Source organism: Dromaius novaehollandiae, chromosome 4, assembly GCF_036370855.1.
Source record: "Dromaius novaehollandiae isolate bDroNov1 chromosome 4, bDroNov1.hap1, whole genome shotgun sequence".
NCBI classification, from domain to species: Eukaryota; Metazoa; Chordata; class Aves; order Casuariiformes; family Dromaiidae; genus Dromaius; species Dromaius novaehollandiae.
The window spans coordinates 77,587,303-77,607,426 of record NC_088101.1 but is presented as its reverse complement, the minus strand read 5'-3'; the positions used below and the strand labels follow the sequence as shown (position 1 = coordinate 77,607,426).

General features: G+C 34.4%; 1 protein-coding gene across 5 annotated transcripts in view; it reads left to right on the top strand.

Annotated features, from left to right (window-relative positions):
- The window catches only part of RGS12 (regulator of G protein signaling 12), a 91,175-nt gene that overhangs the window by 62,214 nt on the left and 8,837 nt on the right, over window positions 1–20,124 (top strand). The window contains exons 10-17 of one of the 5 annotated variants that reach the window (XM_064511488.1): window positions 946–1,025; window positions 2,795–2,995; window positions 3,988–4,061; window positions 6,831–6,957; window positions 7,898–7,994; window positions 9,587–9,666; window positions 10,178–10,331; window positions 13,016–13,594. In XM_064511488.1, coding sequence (XP_064367558.1) covers window positions 946–1,025; window positions 2,795–2,995; window positions 3,988–4,061; window positions 6,831–6,957; window positions 7,898–7,994; window positions 9,587–9,666; window positions 10,178–10,331; window positions 13,016–13,594 — 1,392 coding nt within the window. Of the gene's footprint in view, window positions 1–945; window positions 1,026–2,794; window positions 2,996–3,987; window positions 4,062–6,830; window positions 6,958–7,897; window positions 7,995–9,586; window positions 9,667–10,177; window positions 10,332–11,482; window positions 12,766–13,015; window positions 13,634–20,124 lie in introns of those variants that run through there. The other 4 variants (XM_026121932.2, XM_064511487.1, XM_026121930.2 and 1 more) reach the window with 4 other exon arrangements.

Genomic DNA, 20,124 nt, shown 5'->3' with positions numbered 1-20,124 from the left:
GCTGTATATACAAATAGTGCTAAAACTACAGCTATTTTAAAATTTTTCCATGTGCACTATCCAATCTTTCTCTTATTAGCACCACACAAGTACATTCACTTTTCAACACTCTCACTATTCTTATTTCCTCCTTTACTGACTAAAATAAAGCAAGAAGAATCAGAGTTGTGAAAAACCTTGTAATCTGCTGTTTTGTTACCTTACTGTTTTCAAAAGTTTAAGGAAGAGTTCCCTAGAGAGAGCACCAGTACATGGTCCCTAGAGGAAGAGACAGAAGTTTGGGATTGTTCATTCTATTGAGTTGCAATAATAGAGAAATCCCATCGAAGCACTAAATTCAGACCATATAGTTTCTGTTGTTTCTTCTTGTCTATTTTCTGTGGATTAGAGCCTTTCATTTTTCTATGTTGAGTGAAGGCCCAGTCCCACAAGAAATCTTTCGTCATATGAATTGTTTAAGTGTTCTCAGTACGCTCATATATGAAAAGATTTCAGAGACATTTACTAAGATTATAGGCCTAAATTTCTGAAAGTGACTAGTGATTTTCTTAGATTTTGGTTTTCTAACACCATACCTGGACTCCCCTTCAGAAAAAACTAGTTATTTCCCTTCAAAGTATCTGAATAGACAAAATATTTCTAAAAATGTTTAAAGATTTTAAAATGTTCTTATGTGTTTTAAAAATTATTTTTAAACAATTTTTTTTCTGCTCTCTGTAAAAAAACAAGTGAGATTGTTCAAGGATTACATGGCCAAGAAATACTCATCCAAAGATTGTTTTCGTTTTCTATGCTTCAGTACATAGTATGAAGATTTGGAGTTTTTTTCTTTAATAAAAACAATGATCTTTCTGACCACAGGAGATAAGGTTTTGCAATAGCTTTCTGTATTATAACAAATAATAAAATTAAGGATTACTAATGATCACTGATTCTTTCCACAAGCAGATTCTATTCAGCCCAATGGATTATCCTACAGACGGGAATCACAAGGCTCCATGTCATCAGCTGCTAGTCTTGACTTGGTAATGGCCCGTTCTTAATAACGAAGTAGTGGGGGAGCAGTGAAAACAGTGGATTATTATTTTCTAAGAAGTCTGAAGTCATTTGTTTAAAGTAGTACTTTGAGAAAGCATTTTAAAATGATACATTTAGAGGGCATAATGCGGTATTAAGCAGTTTTAGAATATAGAAATGAAATAAAGTTCGTGTTCATATGTTGCTTCTTGTTTTGTCCTTTTATGAGAAGGATATCCTTTCCATCCTGTCTCCTGTCAAACCTAACTTTAAGCACCAGCAGACTTCTAGAATAAAAGTTTGCTGTTCTAAGGGAGCTACCTGCATCTCTTTATAATAAACAGTGCTCTCCCTCTACCAGAGCTTTGAGAGCCTATTCTGAAAAACTGCATGTAATAGCTTTTCCTCTGCTTGACCTATAGTCAAGCTGTGTTAAGATGATTTCTATGCTAGCAGTGTCTGTCTGTCTTCTTTCCTCCCCATTTCTTTTACAGTTGTGAGTTTTTCTTCCTGACATTGTGACTTAGCTCTGCTTCTAAATTCTGATGAGAGAGAGGTAGAAAATTTCTCAGTAAACACTACGATTTTGTGCTAGCACGTAGGGAAATAAGTAGTGAAGACACTGTGAATCAAGTTCTGCCTTCACAGGGCAAAATTAAAATGGTATTAATTATAGAAAGTAAATGTAATATTCAAAAGTTATTTTAACTAGGCTGATATGGGGAAAGTATATAAAATGGAAAGTAATTTTAAAGGCTTTTTTTTATAGGCCTGTATATCCCTCTAATTGACTAGATTCTATCAACTACATATATTTTGCCTGCGCTACAGATGTTCGTCAGGGAAGTGAGCATGGCAAAGTCATGTTTATTTCTGTTGCAGCAAAGTCATATCTTAGAAAAAAGAAAATACAAACCCTCCCTAAAACAACAACCTCTCTTTTCTCTCCCACTCCAACTGATTTGAGTCAAAAAGTTACTGGGATTTGGAAGAGAGGAAGCAAGTATAATAGAAGAGAAAAAATACAATGAATACCCTAAAATGATGTTGGAAACAGTATTTTGGTAGTGTCCTTTTAAGTTATAATTGAGCTTTTCATTAAATTTTCAAAAAATACTTCTGGTATTTTGTAGTAGGGTTACTGTCTGTGACATTAGAATAAAAATTAAGATTGTGCCCTTTACCCATAACTGATTAACACTGTACTTTTTGTTCCCTTTAATAAAAAAAGCATGGTTATCAAGTGAATTATTTTAAGATTTTAATTTCTCTGTGGGATATTTGTATGTGTATTGTTTAGATTATGGTATGAGAAGATTAAGTTTTGTTTAAGGACTTTTAAAGGTGTTCCTCATCACCAAAATGCTTTGTTGATTCATAATGTCCAATGATAATTTTTACATCAGCAGAAAATTACTGAGTATAGACACTTGATTATCTGGAATTTAAATAAAATTTTATTTACTTACTACACTTTTTGATTAGGTGTTCTGTTTTATAGCTTGAGGATCTTATAACCTGTCTAATGCACTCACTGTCAAATGCTCAGCAGTTCTAGAAATCTGTTTAATTTGTGCAGTGCTGCTATCTTTGTCTAAAGAGTTTTTTCAGTATTTAAATTCATCTGATATTTGTGATATTCTGAAGAATTACAAAATCATAAATATTGCTGAGGTTGCGCTTCTTGGCTTAGTTTGGTTTGTACAGATTCTAAATGCTTATACATATTCCTAATTTTCCCATTGCATGTTGACTTTTCTTTCTTTTTTCTGTCAAGTCGGAAGCCTCTAGATTACCTGCATTTGTACCAGATAAAGAGAAATCCCCCAAATACTGCTCTGTAAACCTTCCAGATGGTTCGTCCAGCAAAATGGTTGTTAAATCCGGATTCTCTATCAAAGAGGTGCTATCTGGACTCTGCGAGAAACATGGCATTAACATAGCTGCAGTGGATCTTTTTTTAGTTGGAGGTGACAAGGTACTATGCTTTTCTTTTCTTTTTTTTTTGTGTGTGTGTGTGTGTGTGTGCAGAGTTATTTTATTAATAAGGAATTCTGATTGCTCAATAGTAATACATATATGCTGGTTCTGCTTATAGCTTTGCACTGGCAATAGTATGTCAGTCGAAGAAGAATGTTAGTCAAACTAGTACTGGAGTACTGTGACCAGCCAGGGTAGCCACCTTACAAAAAGCAGAGATGAGCTTATGACAAGGATTGCCTTAACATAATAGCTTGATTTCATTATCTAGTCAATGTAGTTTGTCCAGGAGAAGGGATAATGCATGCTTAATAAAAAATATCGACATGGAAAAGTGATAGCGGATATTAGATGGTACTTCAAAAAGCAAATAAACGTAATGACAGTCAGTTGTTCAAAGCTAAAGCAAGATGAATTCATGCTAGAATTAAGGTGTGTAGTTTAATGTGGAGAAAAATTATCAGCAGTTTACCTTGGCAGGAGGTGATGGGTCGCATTTCAACAGAAGTATCTGTGGTTCAGAGAGAAGCTGTGGATATGAGGCAGATTTATTGTCTTAAATTTGTGATGATTAGTGACAGAAGTCAATGAGCGTACAATGCGCCTACTCTTTTAAATCTTTTAACAACTGTTAATTTGCAATATTTTCTAAAGTATCGTTCTATGTGATCGTTTATTCAGTTGAAAGGTCTAGGCTTGGTTTAAAATGTCGAGTTCCAGAATACCTGCTGACTGCAGTGGAAGTTGAAGTTTAGTCGTTGTCTCATAGAGTTCTGCTCTGTTAGAGCTAGCCAGGAAGAAGTACACCTTAATCATGTTGCTTATTGTAAATTAATACCCACTAGAATGCATGCAATTTATATTAATTTTCTTTCTTTCTTTCCAAGTTTCCAAAGCTTCCAAGTTTCTTTTTTAATCATGAAGCTGCTCTTTGCTGCATATTTTAAATTCTATTTGTTCTCTGTTCTGTTTCTGTCATGGGATCTTCAGCCACTTGTATTGCACCAAGACAGTAGTATCCTGGAGTCTCGGGACCTACGTTTAGAAAAACGCACTTTATTTCGGTAAGAGTCAAAAATACTGTCTTTTCGTGCTCTTTGTTGCCTCTATTTTTTGTAATTGGACTAATGTAGTTTCTAATTTACCTGTGCAGCAAAACAGCAATTAATACAGAACACAATTTGTCTGAATTCAGTAAATAATCCAGTTAGCCATGCAACATCTTAGATTGCAATCCGGAATCCAGCGTTAGGTATCTAAGGTTCCCAGCCATTGTGTAGGCACATTAGAAGAAATAGCCAGGAGTATCAAGCAAAATCAGCCTGATGTGAAGGTGGATGACCCAACATTTGTAACTGAAAATGATTAGCATGTCTTTTGGTTAACTCTCAGTTTGAGATTTATGTGAAGTATAAGCACATGTCCATTTTTAGTCTTGATTGCAATAAAACTTAAGCCAGAGATAGGGATTCAGCATGGGATTCTCTGAGTGTACATAGGTGCTTAAGTCAGACATCCTGCCTAAATTCAGGCACTAGGGCCCTTTACATTCTAAGCTAGCTACTAATTGCTTTCCCTACACGTAACAGTAAGATTAGGGTATCTCTAAAAGATAATTCGGATCAGGTCGACCAGACTAGAGATCACTGAGAGAAATGTGGGTCCCCAGCAACATTTCAAGCCACCTAGAGCAGTACCTTGTGAGTTTTCAGTGCTGAAAAAGGAAGCTTTATGGATTGCTGTGTTGGATACAAGGGTAATTTAGGTGCTGGGTGAACGTTTAAATGTTTTTATGGTGTTGGTGTCTTAACTGCTCAAGCTGGTGCAATTGTGATCAAGCATATAGAACAGATCTGCAGGCCCAGAGGAAACCTTCATGTCAAAAAGAGACATGCCTACTAGATTGAAGCAGCACAAGAAGGAGATGGAGATTGAATTGTGGGTCTCCTAGTCTAATCCTAAACACACCAATAAAAAATGTAGCCTTTATGATTAAATAGATTGTTCCCATTCCCTTACCTGTAATTATGTGCCTGACTGGCACATTTCAGTAGGTCTAGTTATATAAATAGTTCATCTGAGCATAGATTTATAGCAATGAATGTTAAACAAGTCAAAGTTATTAATATGAACGTATTATTAATATATTTATAATATAATGCATTATATAATCATTATTATATGTTACAATTATATTTAAAAACCATGTTTTTCTTTTTTTCAAAAACTCTAGAACATTTTTAATGTTTCTAAATTCTAAAAATCCCAACTAACATTATGAAAAATGTTGAAATAATTATTTTAGGAAAAAGTTGTGAAGTAGAATGTGTGTGATCACAGCAATCACTCCATTCTGTTCTATCTGATTAGTTTTATTACATCATTGGCTGTATTTTATAAGTGAATAAAGCGTATTTTGTCAAGCATTCTTCCTTTTAGCTTTATATTACTTTTCTTTAAAAAGTAGGGCTAGTTGCTATGTAAGGGTACTTTAAATTTATGAATATGGTATAACACATTCAATTTATAAATGGAAACTAAGCAGCCTTTTATTAAGGTGTGTGTTTGTTCAGTTGCCAAATTAAAAAGGGACTTCAAATAAGCTGCACCATATGTTACTTATGTGTTAATTAAAATTTAGAAATGTTCTACATTCTTTCTTTCTGTAGATACACACCATATTGGCAAAAACACTTAAATATTTGGATTTTTTTATGTCATAATACCAATACGATGTGGCAATACTCAGTTGTGAGTTGTCTGTTACTTCTGTGTCAATTACCAGTTAATCATTCAAACTGATTTTTTCTATTTAGTAGGTGTTGTATTCTAAAATATGAAAGATGAAGTTTCAGCAATTTGGTTTTTTTGTGGAAGGGAGAATTCAATGAGACTAAAGATCTTGTATACAAGTAATTTGTGTGAAAGGAAAGAAGGGTTTTATATTTAACTGTGACCAACAAAATCACTAAAGATTTTAATTTCTTCTGATGATGTCCCTTTCTTCTGTGAAAGTTCTGTTACTTGTCAGCTTGCCCTTTACATCCTGTTGTGCCATTATAGTCAAACAGGGCTGTTACGGAGGAATCTTGGCACACCTGAAGAAGAGCATTTAAAAAAGCTAGGAATAATTCTATGCAGGGAAATGGAATAGCTTTTTCCTCTTATTTTTTAATTCATGCTTCTCTGCTATTTTGATGAAGTGATATGAAATTGCATAACAGACTCTGAAGAGGCTGTCTTCACTGCTTAAATTCCAAGTGGATCTCTTTTAAAGCTTTTTCATATAGGCTTCTTTTACAACAAATTCTTGTGATATAGTAGCATTTAGTCAGAAATTATCATTATCTGGAATTCCACTGTATTTGTTCCTGTGTTAGAAAAAGAAAAAAAAATATTACTGTGAAAGCCCATCTCGAGTAATTGAATTATAAATTGTAGGTCTGTTTTGTGATAGTGAGAAGTATTTTTCTTGCCTCCATGGCTATAGGATGGGGCATAAAGTGCCTGCAAGTGTTACTGGGACATGATGGGCAGAGCGATCTCATTGGAAATGTGGAGGCGCTAGAGAATGGATTCAATTGGTCTAATGTCACCATACAATTAGGTTGGCTCTTGACTTCCCTTAGCACTAGAGAATGAAACAGTGGAGGTTTTATTTGTATTGAAAGTGCTTTGCATCTTCAGGTTAGGATGGATTTGTGTTAGTTAAGTTGCAGTATCTGCAGGGTCAACAGCTTTTACTTTATTTGGCTGTATATTGCATTTATATATTTTGTACCTTTTATTTATTGGAATAATTTATACTTACTGTGACAACTGATATGTTTCAGGCTGGATCTTGTTCCAATCAATCGATCAGTTGGTTTGAAGGCTAAACCCACAAAACCAGTAACAGAGGTCTTAAGGCCTGTGGTTGCAAAATATGGTTTAAATCTTAATGAACTTGTGGCAAGACTAGTAAGTATCTTTTGGTGTAATTCAATCTGTAATATTTCTTGTCTGGAGAAGAGCATATGATAGTCCTAAAATTTTCCTATCTTTATAAATATGCATTAAAATGTGTATATATGACTATGTGCTGAGATGTAAATGCGTGATAGTCATAACCATTTTGCTTAAGAGTAGTTACCCTAAGGCTTTATTCTGCATCTGTTTCATCTTCTCATTCAGAATAAATCCATCATCCTAAATAATGCAGCCTGAACATAAATTCTTCCAGGGCCCAACATTTCCATCTTTTAGCCAAAGAGAGTTGCCTGAGATTAATTAAAGCTATTGTTCCATTATCCCAAGAATCATGAAAGTTTCAAGTCCCTTTGCAGACACTTTCTGTGAAAGCAGACTGACTCAACTTGTTCACTACTACTTTTCTAGCGTTTTTTTTCCTGAAATATTAGGTAATGCGAAGTTGTTTCTGTGGTATTTCTAGGATGTGTACTGTCCTGGCTGCACCAATCCACGTTTTTCAAATGCCTGAAAAATGTGTTGGTATGAGATAATTTCATTTAATAAATTAGAAAATTAACAAATTGGTGTATGGACACTTTAGAATACAGAATAATATCAAACTTTCTCTGAAGAGAGTGATTTGCTAAACATATGCAGTAATAGTCTTAGACTATTTGTGCATGCCTGCAAACTGATTTTGCCTCCTTATATCTTCTTCTCCCCTAAATACCATTCTTCTCACATGAATGGGTTATATTCATTGCAATCAAGGCAATTTTACACACTTTTGGAATTAACATTTTTAGAAAGGTAGAAGAAGGGTTCATTGGGGCTACACTAAGTGTAAAAATACTTTGCTAACTTTCTGTTAAAAAGTGTCAGACTCTGCATAAAGTTGCTCTGAAAACAGCTTTTTCTCTATTATATACAAACTGTGATCCGACTTTAGAATGGTGAGCAGGAACCACTTGATCTTGGTGTCCCTATATCTAATCTGGATGGTCAGCGGGTTGTTCTAGATGAAAAAGAGCCAACAAAGGGTAGAGGTAAGTTGGCGGAAAAGCTTTTATTTATGATGTCAAACCAGTTTCATAAAGCCTGAGTTTGAGTAATTTCTTCTATGGGTGCAAAAGCAAGGTAAATGGGGGTTGGGTTTGGGTATGTCACATCTAGCATATATATTTTAAATAAAATGGAGTACAGTTTCTAAAGATTAAAATTTAAATTCATCTATCGATACCAAGTACTTTACTGTTGTTTTAATAAATTTTGTGCATATTATATAGTAACTTGATATTGTAAAAACTAATAACTTGAATATTCTACTTGCATTCAAGCTTAGATGCACACACACATCTAGAGACATAGTGCCTAGTGATAATAATAAGAATAAAATGCCACATAACTTCTGTGAATTTGGCAATTAATTCGTTAAAGACATTCTGCATGCATAGGACAGATGCAGTTTGGGCAGCAACTATATATACACTACTATGATAAACCCCTTCCTTAACAAGAGAAAGTAGCAGAGCCCACATCTCTAGTTTGTAAGCTATGATTTCTGTAAGTAAGACCAATAAGGATATAATTTGTGATTTCTCTGGACAAAAGCATTTGTAAAATAGAAGTTGAACTAAACTCAATTAATTTCAGATCAACCTCTGGACAGCTAGAAGACAATCTTCTGTCACAATTAACATATGCTAGATTAATGTAAGCAGCCTTGGGAGTAAAGGTTCAATTTCATTAGGAGCTATTTTTATAGGTACAGAACACTTAGTTTTAAAAATGAAATTAGATTTGGTTAAATTAAATTGACTTAGAGCAGAGATCGTCTTTGAGCAAAGGAGGATTATTGAGGAGAATCAGATTTGTCATTTTTCCAGGAAGCAGAACCAATTGTCTATTTGAAAAGAGATATCAATCTAAATACTCTCAAAGATAATTAGTTTAAGGATTACAAGTGAAATCGTAATCATATGTGCTCCCAGCTATTCTAAAAGCCTAAATCATAGAGGATCATTCTAGTGCTGGGCTGTTTCTGCAGCAGCGTACCAGTGAAAAAGGGGCAGGATTATGTGTTTCAGGCTGTGTCTTAGGTCAGTATATTGACTGTAGGCAGATATAAATTGAAGGAGCCATTGAGCTGCTTACCAGTAGACAAGGAGGATATGGCAATGTCCAGGAAACAATTGATGCACAAACCAGAAGAGATTCAGAGTGACCTTTCAGTGGCCTTTTCTGTTGAAAAAAAAATTATTTCTTCTCATTTAAGCTGGGTATTCTAAATTTGAGAGTCACAAACTGTATTATTACCTGAGCTTTTAAAAGTTATTTGACCTAAATCAACAGAAAATCTAGGAGAATTTAAGTGAAGCTACAAAATCTTTAAACTTTGCAAGCATTTCCAGTATTAGGAAAGTCTGAAGATGAGTGGGAGATTCTGGTAGCTTTTGGTTGAAAAGTGTTGGAAATGTCAGCTGTGATCACTGTTTATTTTCCAGATACAGCTTAGGGAAATTTCATAGCAAAAAAAAAAATAAAAATAAAAATGATTTTTTGTCTTTCACTGTCACTTAAATATTAATTATTTGGAAAATTACAGATTTATAGTTATAGAAGGTATATTTATGTTCAGTGTTTACAGATAAACAAAAAGGTGCATCAGTAAAACAGAGTGCAACTGTAACAACTTCTTCAAGAAATCAAGTATCTACCGTAAGTCTTCTGCAATGATTTTTGTCCCTTAGATCATCTTTTATTTTCTACTGGAACCCTATACTAAAAGCTGCATTCATCCATGATTTCGAATCTGTCAAATTATGTAACTAGATTGAGTATAGTTAGAGTTCATCCGTTATTTTTCCATTGTCATCAGCCTTTTTCTGTGGGAACTTTGTCTTCATGATGAATCGGACAGCTCTTTCACTGTTTTATATTTGTTATTTCTTGTCTCATTGGTTTATCTTTATTAAAAATGATTGAATTACTCTGAAATTCAAGGGCCTTTCTGTAATGTGAATTTTTCAGAGTAAACAATATTACATTTGTATATGCATTTTCGGGGAGTATTGTGGCAAAATTTTTTAGCAATAATTAAGATTAAACTAAAACATTTGCTGTGGTGTTGTTAGAGAAATGGTTTTCAAAATAACTTCTGTTCACTTAGATATGTACAAAATGATAGAGCCTAAATGTAAGTAGTACCTTAACTTTCCTTCTAATACAGGGAGAGGGAAGAACTCTAGGAAAGTCTAATTCTATCAAAATGAAAGGCGAAAATGGAAAAAATGCTAGGGATGCCCGGCTGTCAAAGAGAGAAGACTCTATTGCAAAGATTGGGAAAAAAAAATGTCAGAAAATTAATTTGGATGAAGCAGAGGGTATGTGAACTTTTTAGTTTATGTAATAATGTAAATATTCTAGAAAAAATGGTAATTCTATTTCTGTGTAGGAAAAGATACCGTGTATCTAATACTGCATTGTGAAAATCATAGTCATGATCCTTATATTTTTATTTGATATTATGTTTGAACCGTAAAGTTTTTGAAGCTGAAGGTGAAATTTTAAGAACACCTAAAAGCTAGATACTAGAATTTGTTAAGTACCTAAACATATACGGAGGTGCCTAGTGGAATTTTCAAATGTGACAGTTACCTGACTCCTGGTGAAATAAAAAGCAACTAGTTAATTAATTACATTTGAATACCCTCTTCGATACCCTTTGTAATTTTACAAGCCATGTAAAAACTCGCTCACCCTTCAAAAGCCCCTTACGTAGGTGAGATTCAGTAGCTCACCGAAAGACGTTCTGGACAGTCAAATAGGCCCTAACTTACTCAGCTGAGAGCTTTTGAAAAACTTATGCTAAAGTATATAATAGTCAGGATAGTACAATCTGATGACTGTGGAGGAGATGAGATGGGCAGGAGTAAGACTGGTTTACACTCAGTAATTGATCTTAAAAGGTGCTGAGAAGTAGAAATGAGCAAAGGCTTTATTGATAATCTTTTATATTCTAAGTCATATTTTTACATCCAGTTACATCTTTTTTGTTTTGGTGATATCATTGGAAATGGACTCAAAAGAGAATTTGTTTTCTCATAGAAAGTATATCCATGGGAGAAGTATGAATAATAATTATGTAACTGTAGAAATCTTGACATACTACCCTCTGCCCTAGAAGATTAACTGAAGCAATTACCTATCTTGCCAGCTTCCCCATTTTGCCCAGTAGAAAACACAAAGGACATATTTTACCTGCAGATTTAAATTTTCCCCTGATGTTACCAAATATGCATATCCAAAGTCTGGTTATGCACAGTTATACAGCATATTAATTTCTATCTATGAGTAAGTGTCTACTGACTGGAATGAAAAAAATGCTATAATTAAAACCTTTATTGCAAATTAGATGTTTGTTAAAATGTAAGTGTTATTACAAAATATTAGTGTATTTTAAATTATTTTTTCTGTTGCTTACTCTTTTAGTAACTTGTTTTCTATATTTTAATATTTTCATTTTTCTTCCTAGGGCTGTGTAAATCATTAACATAATTTGAAAACTTCAGAATTCGAGGCTTTCACATTTTATTTTGAATTTTGTGAAATTTGTCCAAGTTTGGAAAATATTTATCAAATGTTGTAGATTGTTTTTTAATGAAAAACCTGTTCTATGAAGTTTGAAATTTCAGAAAGGAACATTTTTGTATGACACATTTCAGAATGTTGCATGTTTTAATATGCATACTGCCATTTTGCAAAACTTTGGCAATAAGAAGCATTTTGAAGCTTCCATCTTGGCACATTCAGATTTTATGGCATTTGACAAAGCATGTTAAAAACTCATTTTCATAAATACGTTGTAGAACCCGCCAAATATGGTTAGAGGGTTATAAATAAGGTCATACAATACAAGTGTAAGTGTATGACTTTATATTATGCTAATTTAAAATTGATGCTAATATCCAGTGCTTTTTTTTGTAATGGCTTTTGCTTCAAACAGTGTTTATAAGATGGGTTGAAAGTGTTGATGTTGATTCATCTGTTGGAGATGACCTTTCAAACACCTTTAGTATTCCATAGTCTCAATGCGCCTTTCTTGAAAAATGAGGACATGCAGAGACCCTATATTATGAGTTACATATTTTTTTATATTTAGATGATTGGTACCAAAGAGTTAGTTTATTTTTCCAATGCTTCTTTTTTGAGGAGTGGTATAATTCTTGGCTTATGACTGAAAAGTTTCTTGTTGCCAAGTTTTGAGGCTTTCTTGACAGAGTGATGAATTATTAAAAGTATTATTTATATATAGAAACATATTAAACCATTGCACATCACTGAGGACATGATCAGAAAATTGCTTCTAATTGTGTTAAAAACTGCATAAACAAGCCCTGCCCCATCACTGTTAGTAATGGCTCCTTTGATGGTTATTGACTGTCTATGTGCTATTGATTGATTGCAGAGCAAAGTAAAATGGGGTTACTTAAATCATCATCTGATCATGCCCTGTGATGCTAAAATCCTGGATTAAAACTACACTATGAATTGAATTTAAAACTGTGATAAAATATTATTAAATGGAGAGAAATTCAATATAACAAGGAGGTTTTCAACATTCCGAATCTATGAACTTTCAGATGGCATGGCTATTTTTGAGTTAAGATGGGTAAAACCCATCCAGAATATAAAGAAGTGCATGCATTGTCAGTGAGACTAGAGCCTTGTTTTGTATAAAGAATTAAAAAAGTCTGTGTGTGTAAAGATTTATTAAATGCATAAAATAGGAAATAAAAATAGAAGATTTGTTCAAGGCTCAGTGAATTGCAGCTGTTCTAAACTGCAAAACTCCTCTTACAATAGCAATCCTGATGGTCTTAATTATAGTGATGCTAGTGAACATTGCTGCAATTGAAAAAGTTCCTAATTAACATGGGATCTTATTTCAAGGCAGCATTGAAAGAATTGAAGATCTTCATGGAAAATAAATGTGCTGAAAATTTGCGTTTTAATGGCATTGCACTTTCTGACAAAAACTTGTCAATTTTGGGTTTTTCCCCAATAGAATTTTTTGAACTCATATCCAAAGCTCAAAGTAACAGAGCAGATGACCAACGTGGACTGCTAAGGAAAGAAGACCTTATTCTGCCTGACTTTCTTCGTTTACCGCCCACTGGACCAGAACCATCCTCATCTACTCCAGCAGGCCCTAAAGGCCTCAACAAGAGAGTTTCGAAAAGTGATGGCAAGGATGGATGTACATCACCAAGTGGAAAACTGGAGTCTGTACAAAACTATAATGAAAATTCAGTTAAGAAAATGGGTTACTCGGAAAATAAACATAAAGCTGCTTTGACAGCGGTCAACAGTCAGAAGACTTATGGTGTTCCTTTTAATACCCCATTGTCTCCAATTCCACATGCACAGGAAAACAGTACAACAATATGGAAAAGGCAATCAAGAGAATTAGAAGCTGAAGGCATACAGATGGTAGATGATGAGAATGTGGCAGACTTGACTCTTGTGGCTGAAGGAGATATTAGTAGCCCTAACAGCACTTTGCTGCCACCGCCACCACCAACACCACCGTCAGACATCAGTAAACTCACAGAAGCCAACTATCCACCCCCAACTCCTTTTGCAGGTAATCAGGAAAAATCTGGATATCAAAGATCCAATTCAGGTATTTCTAGATTTTAATAGTCTTTCCTTTCATGTAAAACCACTTTTCTCTGGCACTGTTAATCAGTATTTGGCACCCATTAAAACAAGAAAGAAAACTCTCTCTGCACCTTAATTTTTTTTATAAAAAAAGATTTTCATTGCCTTAGTCTATGTTAACAATAATATTTCTGGTTGCCTTTAAAAATGTACTTTTAGTTGGATTTGGCATGTGGCCAAAAATGGACACATGCAGACAAACCTTTAAAATACATCCATATGTTGTAATTATCTCATTCTTTACCCTAGGAGTACAGAACAGGATATCAGCATTTTGAGCTGCCTAACACTGGTGCATTCCAGATTTTCCGATCCATTTGTCATAATGAGATACATGATTAGGGCTTGGAAGTTTAAGTGCTTTAGCAGGAACACTAATTATGTGTTGAAAATTGCAGTACTGTTTATGATTAAAATCTGAAATGGCTAAGCCTTAATTTTAAAAAATATTTCTCTAACAAAGTAGATATTTGTGACTAAAAATAAAAATGCTAGTTTTTTTAACGCATACTTTGCTACCCAGAGTACTAGATTGCATTTATCACACTTTTGCCCAGAGTATTCACATGTGGAATAGCTTTTTCTATTCGATCATTTTAAAGAAAATATGTAAATCTGTTCAGGATGTAAGTTTTGTGGTCTAGCAATATCACAGAGCAATATTAGCCCAAGAGTGAAGTATGGAACTTCTTTATAAACACGGACTATAATAATAATTTCCATTACCAGAAACAAGAGTTTGAAGATGATGGGTGTTGTGACATTGACATTTTACAGTCATTTTACTGTACATTTTAATGTAAAATATAAGAAGAGGTATCTATGTGCTACATTTATTTTTGATGTTTCACACACATATGGTGCCATAATTTGTATGATCACATTTCTTTGTGATGTGGGAATATACATTTTAATTATTTATCTTTTTACACAGAGTATTTGATACTGTTCTCTATCTGTATGGTTGATGATTTGTAAATACTTCTTTGATTGTTGGATGCTTATAAATGGCAATGCAAATTATTTCATCCTCTTGGTATTTTAAAAACAAAGTCCTTTATTAGTAGTATTTGAGCAATGTTCTATAAATGCTACCACTTTAATTTCTGAAACTGAATATTGAACAGACTTGTACCCAGTGCCTACAAATACAAACCCACAAAATGTACTTCAGACCTATTGATGTGTGTATGCATAGAGCTGTGTTGGTGTCCTTCTGATAATGTGACAAGTGTACAATATAGATATCAATTTGCATTTTTTTCAGTGAGAACTGTTAAAAAACCATTTGCACTTAAAAAAAACTTCATGAATTTACAATATTTTAATGCATGCCATACATTTCTGTGTAACCACTGAACTGTAGCTTTCCCTTTTCTCACTTTCTACTTTTTACTTTGTAGAAATCTTTGTGTAGTTTTCACATGTATTTTGTATCTTTGTTCTCTCAGGAGTAATAAATTCTAGACCTAGTTATGCAACCTGGTTTTAAGCTTTGATTTTCTTCATTATTAAAAAAAATTAAAACAAAAAGCTCTCACTCCTGCATCAAGAATTCTGATTGAAATTGTTTTCTAATAACAAACAGATTAACAGGTATGAACTAGCAATTACTGTGAGACAAAGCTGACAAATTAATATTTGTTAATAATTTAAATATCAAAGGGCAAATGCTGTCTTGAGATGCTGATAGGTCACATGTGAAATTCATAGCATTTACATGTGCACCAGAGGGCAGATGAGACAGGAGATATCTTTTAAATGAGTCACAACAGGAACTCCTGAAAGGAGAGTCTTTTCTGTCTTTGGGTTCTTGGGCTAAACTTCATATTCATTACTCTTCTTCTTATTTTAAACATTTCTTTCTTAAGAAATGAGCTGGTGATCTCCATTCCTGTGGTGTGGCATAATCAATATAACAACCTCTTCATCTGGTAGTCTTGCATAAGAAATGAAGGGTTGGTGGGGTGCTGGAGATGGAAATATTCTTTTTGTTCTTAGACATGGGTCTTCCATAATGATATGGTGAAACCTCATAAACTAAAACTACAGAGAAGCTTGTGGTACTGTTACCTAGACCTCGTTGTGGTCTGAGGGCTGAAAACGTCATTTTTTCAAAAGTCACAGCATTCCCACGTAGTTGTGGGCCTCCATGAAAGAAAGTGAAGCAGTTTAAGTCCCTGTTGAAGTTCCCATTTTAAAGTTACTCAAAATTTTCACAACAGATAACTAATATCCTACATATTGAATTACTTTAGAATTTTTTTTAGAGATTTTAATTTCAGGTACTCCAAATACTGGTGATTATGTGTTTTATTTTTCTGCCATAGTCACCTGTGAGAGACCTTTAAGTAATCAAATGAAACTATTCTGCAAAACTGAAATCTTAGTTTCTCTTAGTTTTGTGACAAACCAGATTTTATCTTTTTTGAAGGAATAAAAAATATTTTTTAAAGTATGTAAAACACCTTCCTTCATTGCTGCTGCCTTGTTACATACACTATGTTACGCTGTTTTCACAGTATATTATTTTATAGAAACCACAATCTACAAAAATACTCACTAATTTTAATTTGGTTTTATGTGAAAAAGTGGGCTAAAACAAAGCTTTCCTATTTTCATGATTTCATGGAGTTTGCATGTAAAGGCTACTCAATAATGCATCGTAATTATAACAAGGAATGCTGGATACCATCTCCAGTCAATAATCAATTTTTAAAAAACTAAATTATTAATAATGGTTTCTTTTTTAAGTGCTTTAATGGTTCTCCATTCATAATCTCCTATCAATGGAAAATGCATTGTATTTAATTGGTTTATTAAATTAAAATGTAGGGGAAACAGTGAAAGTTAAAGATGGCATGAATTGAAGTGGTCTGTGGTCTCGTTTTGAAATTAATATAAAGACAAACGCTGTGTTTGCTTACACTACATGTTGGGTTTCTATACGTTGGGAGAAGGGCAGCGGTGAGCAGTGGTTGCAGTCTGCAGGGACCCACCAGTCCCCGGTGCACAGCCCTCCTGCAGGGGCCAGTTCTCTAAGGCACGGGTTGATTTGGCAAAGCCAGGCCAATTCCCTCAGCTGTTTCCCTGTAACTCTTGAGGTAACTCTTGGAAACTCTTGAGGCGTTTTCATTTGGGGATCTAGAAAGCAAAGTGTGAATAATGGAAAATAGCATAACTGACACATGAAATTTGCACCGCTCAGAGCTTTTGAGAACAATTTTCCAAACACAGTCTTGATGTTCTCAAATACATGAAGTAAAACAAATATGTTTATAGTGTACTAATAGCTATAAAGAGTGTATTATTACATAAGTTTGTAATATAAGAATCTTAGCTTCTAATTGTGCTACTCATCAAGAGAAAATTTCTTTAGTTTGGAATGAGCCTACTATTTCTGGCAAACATCCCATTTTGAAAATCAGGGATATCCGGAATCAGAAGGTTAATTCTGAAATGTGCTTGCTTCATAGCTCTACCTCCACTGCTGACAGTACCTGTCTGTGGAAGAAATAACTAATTAGTGTGTGGAGTAATTGGCTTGAAGTGAAGCATTCATTTTCAAAAGCGTTAAATTACTAATTTTTAACTGTTGGGTGTAATCTTTTTAAACTGCATGGTATAATCTCGGTACTGTGGATGCTGTCCTCTGTATTCATAGGTTTCTGCCAGGTGGTTAAGTGTCTTCATTATCCAGGTGAAGAATGTCTGTCGTGGGGAGAGGGGCAGTTTTTCAAACCCGTAGTCCCTTCTCAAGCTGTGACTATCAGGCCAGAGGTCCTTAACTGGGCTGTTGATTCCACGATATTCCACTGTGGCCAGCGATTTGTTCACCGCAGTTGTTCAATCTGCTACAAAATAGGCAGGCACTTAGTCCTGGGTAGCAACTGGGCTTTTTCAGGAGGAATCGTTCCATGCTTAGGTAGGATAATTTGCCGTAATCAGGACGGAAGGTATATAGACTACAGATTTGATTCCATCAGCTTGTTCTGCCCTCTTTTATGAAAAAAAATTGGCTTTATGCGTTTAGGATGAGAAATATTCTTAAAATGAAATTACAGTCAATTGAATTATTGCCTACCAAGTAGGAAGGTACTCTTTTGCTTTGAGCAGATGTGTAGACTTTCTGGATGCAGCAATTCAATGGAATGAAGACTTTATTCAAAACTCCCTTTTATAGGTACATATTATTATTGGTTAAGATAAAAGAGTCAGCTAGGAAATACAAAAATGTTGAACTCTCTGGAACTGCATCTAAGTAATATGACAATGAAAGATAAAGAATGAATATAGCCTATATAAAAGGTTACTTTTTTTTTCTGAAGATGTCACTTTTTTCTGACGATATCAATATTTCTGAAGATACGTTTCTGTAGTAGATGGGCAGCGTTATCCTCAAAATATACTTGCTTCCTTTCTTATTGGAAAGTGCTCTTTCAGATACTGGATAGTTAGTACCCGTGTTAGGATGTTCTCATTGAAAGACAGGTTGTGCAGAAATCAAGCGCAGGGTGGACTCTCAGGGCCTGGGGCTGGCTGGTGTTCTCAATGACATAAAAAAATTCCCAACTGCTGTATTTTTTTATTCACGGAAAGGTTGCAGTGACCTGTAACGAAGGGATAAACATCAGAGAGTGTTGGCCATATTTCTGTGACTTTCACTTTGTGGCTACTAAACTTTTCAGTTTTAAGGGTAATGAATTCCAAGTACGGTAAAGCTTGTGATAGATAAAGAGACAAAAAATATTGTAAATATAACTTAAAGAAGGCAAAATAAAGCCTTACTTCTGTAATTGATTCTATAATTTTATCTATTTAATATTTTTCATAGTCTGTTATTCATGTAGTGTAGCCTAGAGAAAATCCAGGGGAGTCTCCTATATAAATTAAGCACATGAATGAAAACATAAATGAAAGAAAAAATTAAGAAGAGGAAGGGATTATGATTAAAAGATGTAAAAATAATGTAAATCACTGTTTTTAACAAAGGCTGTTGTCCTGAAGGTAATTATGTCCTTTCTGGCTACGTGTTATTTTATTGAAGATAACTGGATTCTGTGTCAGTATAAAGAGGGTCTGGTACTACCAGGGCCAGAATGTGTTAATCCTTTTCACCAGAGACTCGTGATCACCTGGGAGGATTGCACGTAGTGCGTGGCTGAGGTGATGTTAAATAAAGGAGAAGGAGGGATTTACGTTACGAATAACAGCTGGGAAGTGAGGAAGGCCTTGAAGATAATTATTGGAGGTGTAAGCTCACTTCAATGAAACCGCAAGATACACATTTTAGAGAGAACTAACGATTGTATCGCTGACTGGGTGCAATGGCAGAAAAATTACCATCCCTCCTCTTTGCACCAAATGCGCACAGGCGAAAACCAGATCTATCCAAAAGCATTACTTACATTTGAAAAGACCTTAATAGCTATCAGTCCCAACTCTAACTGGTAGCCCAGCTAAACCACATTTTAGGATTTTTTAATTAAAAAAAAAAAGCGGATTAAGTTAAAACTGATTTAAGCAATTAAATCCATTAATATGTTTCCCAACATATTACTCACAGCGACAATTAAACCTAGTGTTACTAACTACAGAAAAAAAAAAAGATCAAGCTGAGGACTGAATATTTGCAGACTACCACAGATGTTTTGCCATGTCTATTAGTTGGAAAATACTCAGTTGAAATTTATTTTAATGTTAATGGTAGAGAAAGGGTAAGTTTAAGCAAATTGCCCAAAGTTACGGAGGAACATGCATCTCAGTCTGCATCAGAACTCAGAATTTTTTATTTTATTTGTTCTTGGGCTGCTCCTGGCTTTTAAATGACGTGGTGCGCAGCTCCCTGCTCCAGCTGCTGTCGCCACGCAAGTAAGACGTCACTGCCCCTAACAAACAGTTTACATTGCTTCCTTTTTCTGATTATATGGGTCACTTGTGAGCAGTACTGGTCACACATGCTCCCTCTTTAGGTAATATTCAGAATGTCTTTCCAGATAATGTTTTTGTGCTTTGTTCTTCTTTAAATGAGAGCAATGAAAGAATTCCTATCCACCTGGTTTCTAACCTTATCATTGCAAAGGACTTCCCAGGACAAAAGTGAATGGAATAGTAATGCATATTATTGCTTCTTGGTAGAATAGTTCATTTCCGAGCTTGATGCCCTCACTGGTGCAGAGTCTAATTTGAAGGCACCAAACATATGGTTGAGTTGGTGTTTAATCATACAAGTGAAGTACAGCATATAAAGTCAATTTTTCTCTGAAAAGATTAAGCTTAGCTGTAGGAATCCTTTTATTAAGCCCTTTACCTCCTCAGCATTGTATCAGTTAAGGGGTAGAAGGAAGGATATTTTTGAAAAGTATTTAACATGCAGAATTCTAAATTTTAAATGTAAAGTATCCGTTTCCCTTCCAAAGTGTGAGTCGCTTTATAAATGTAAAAAACACATAA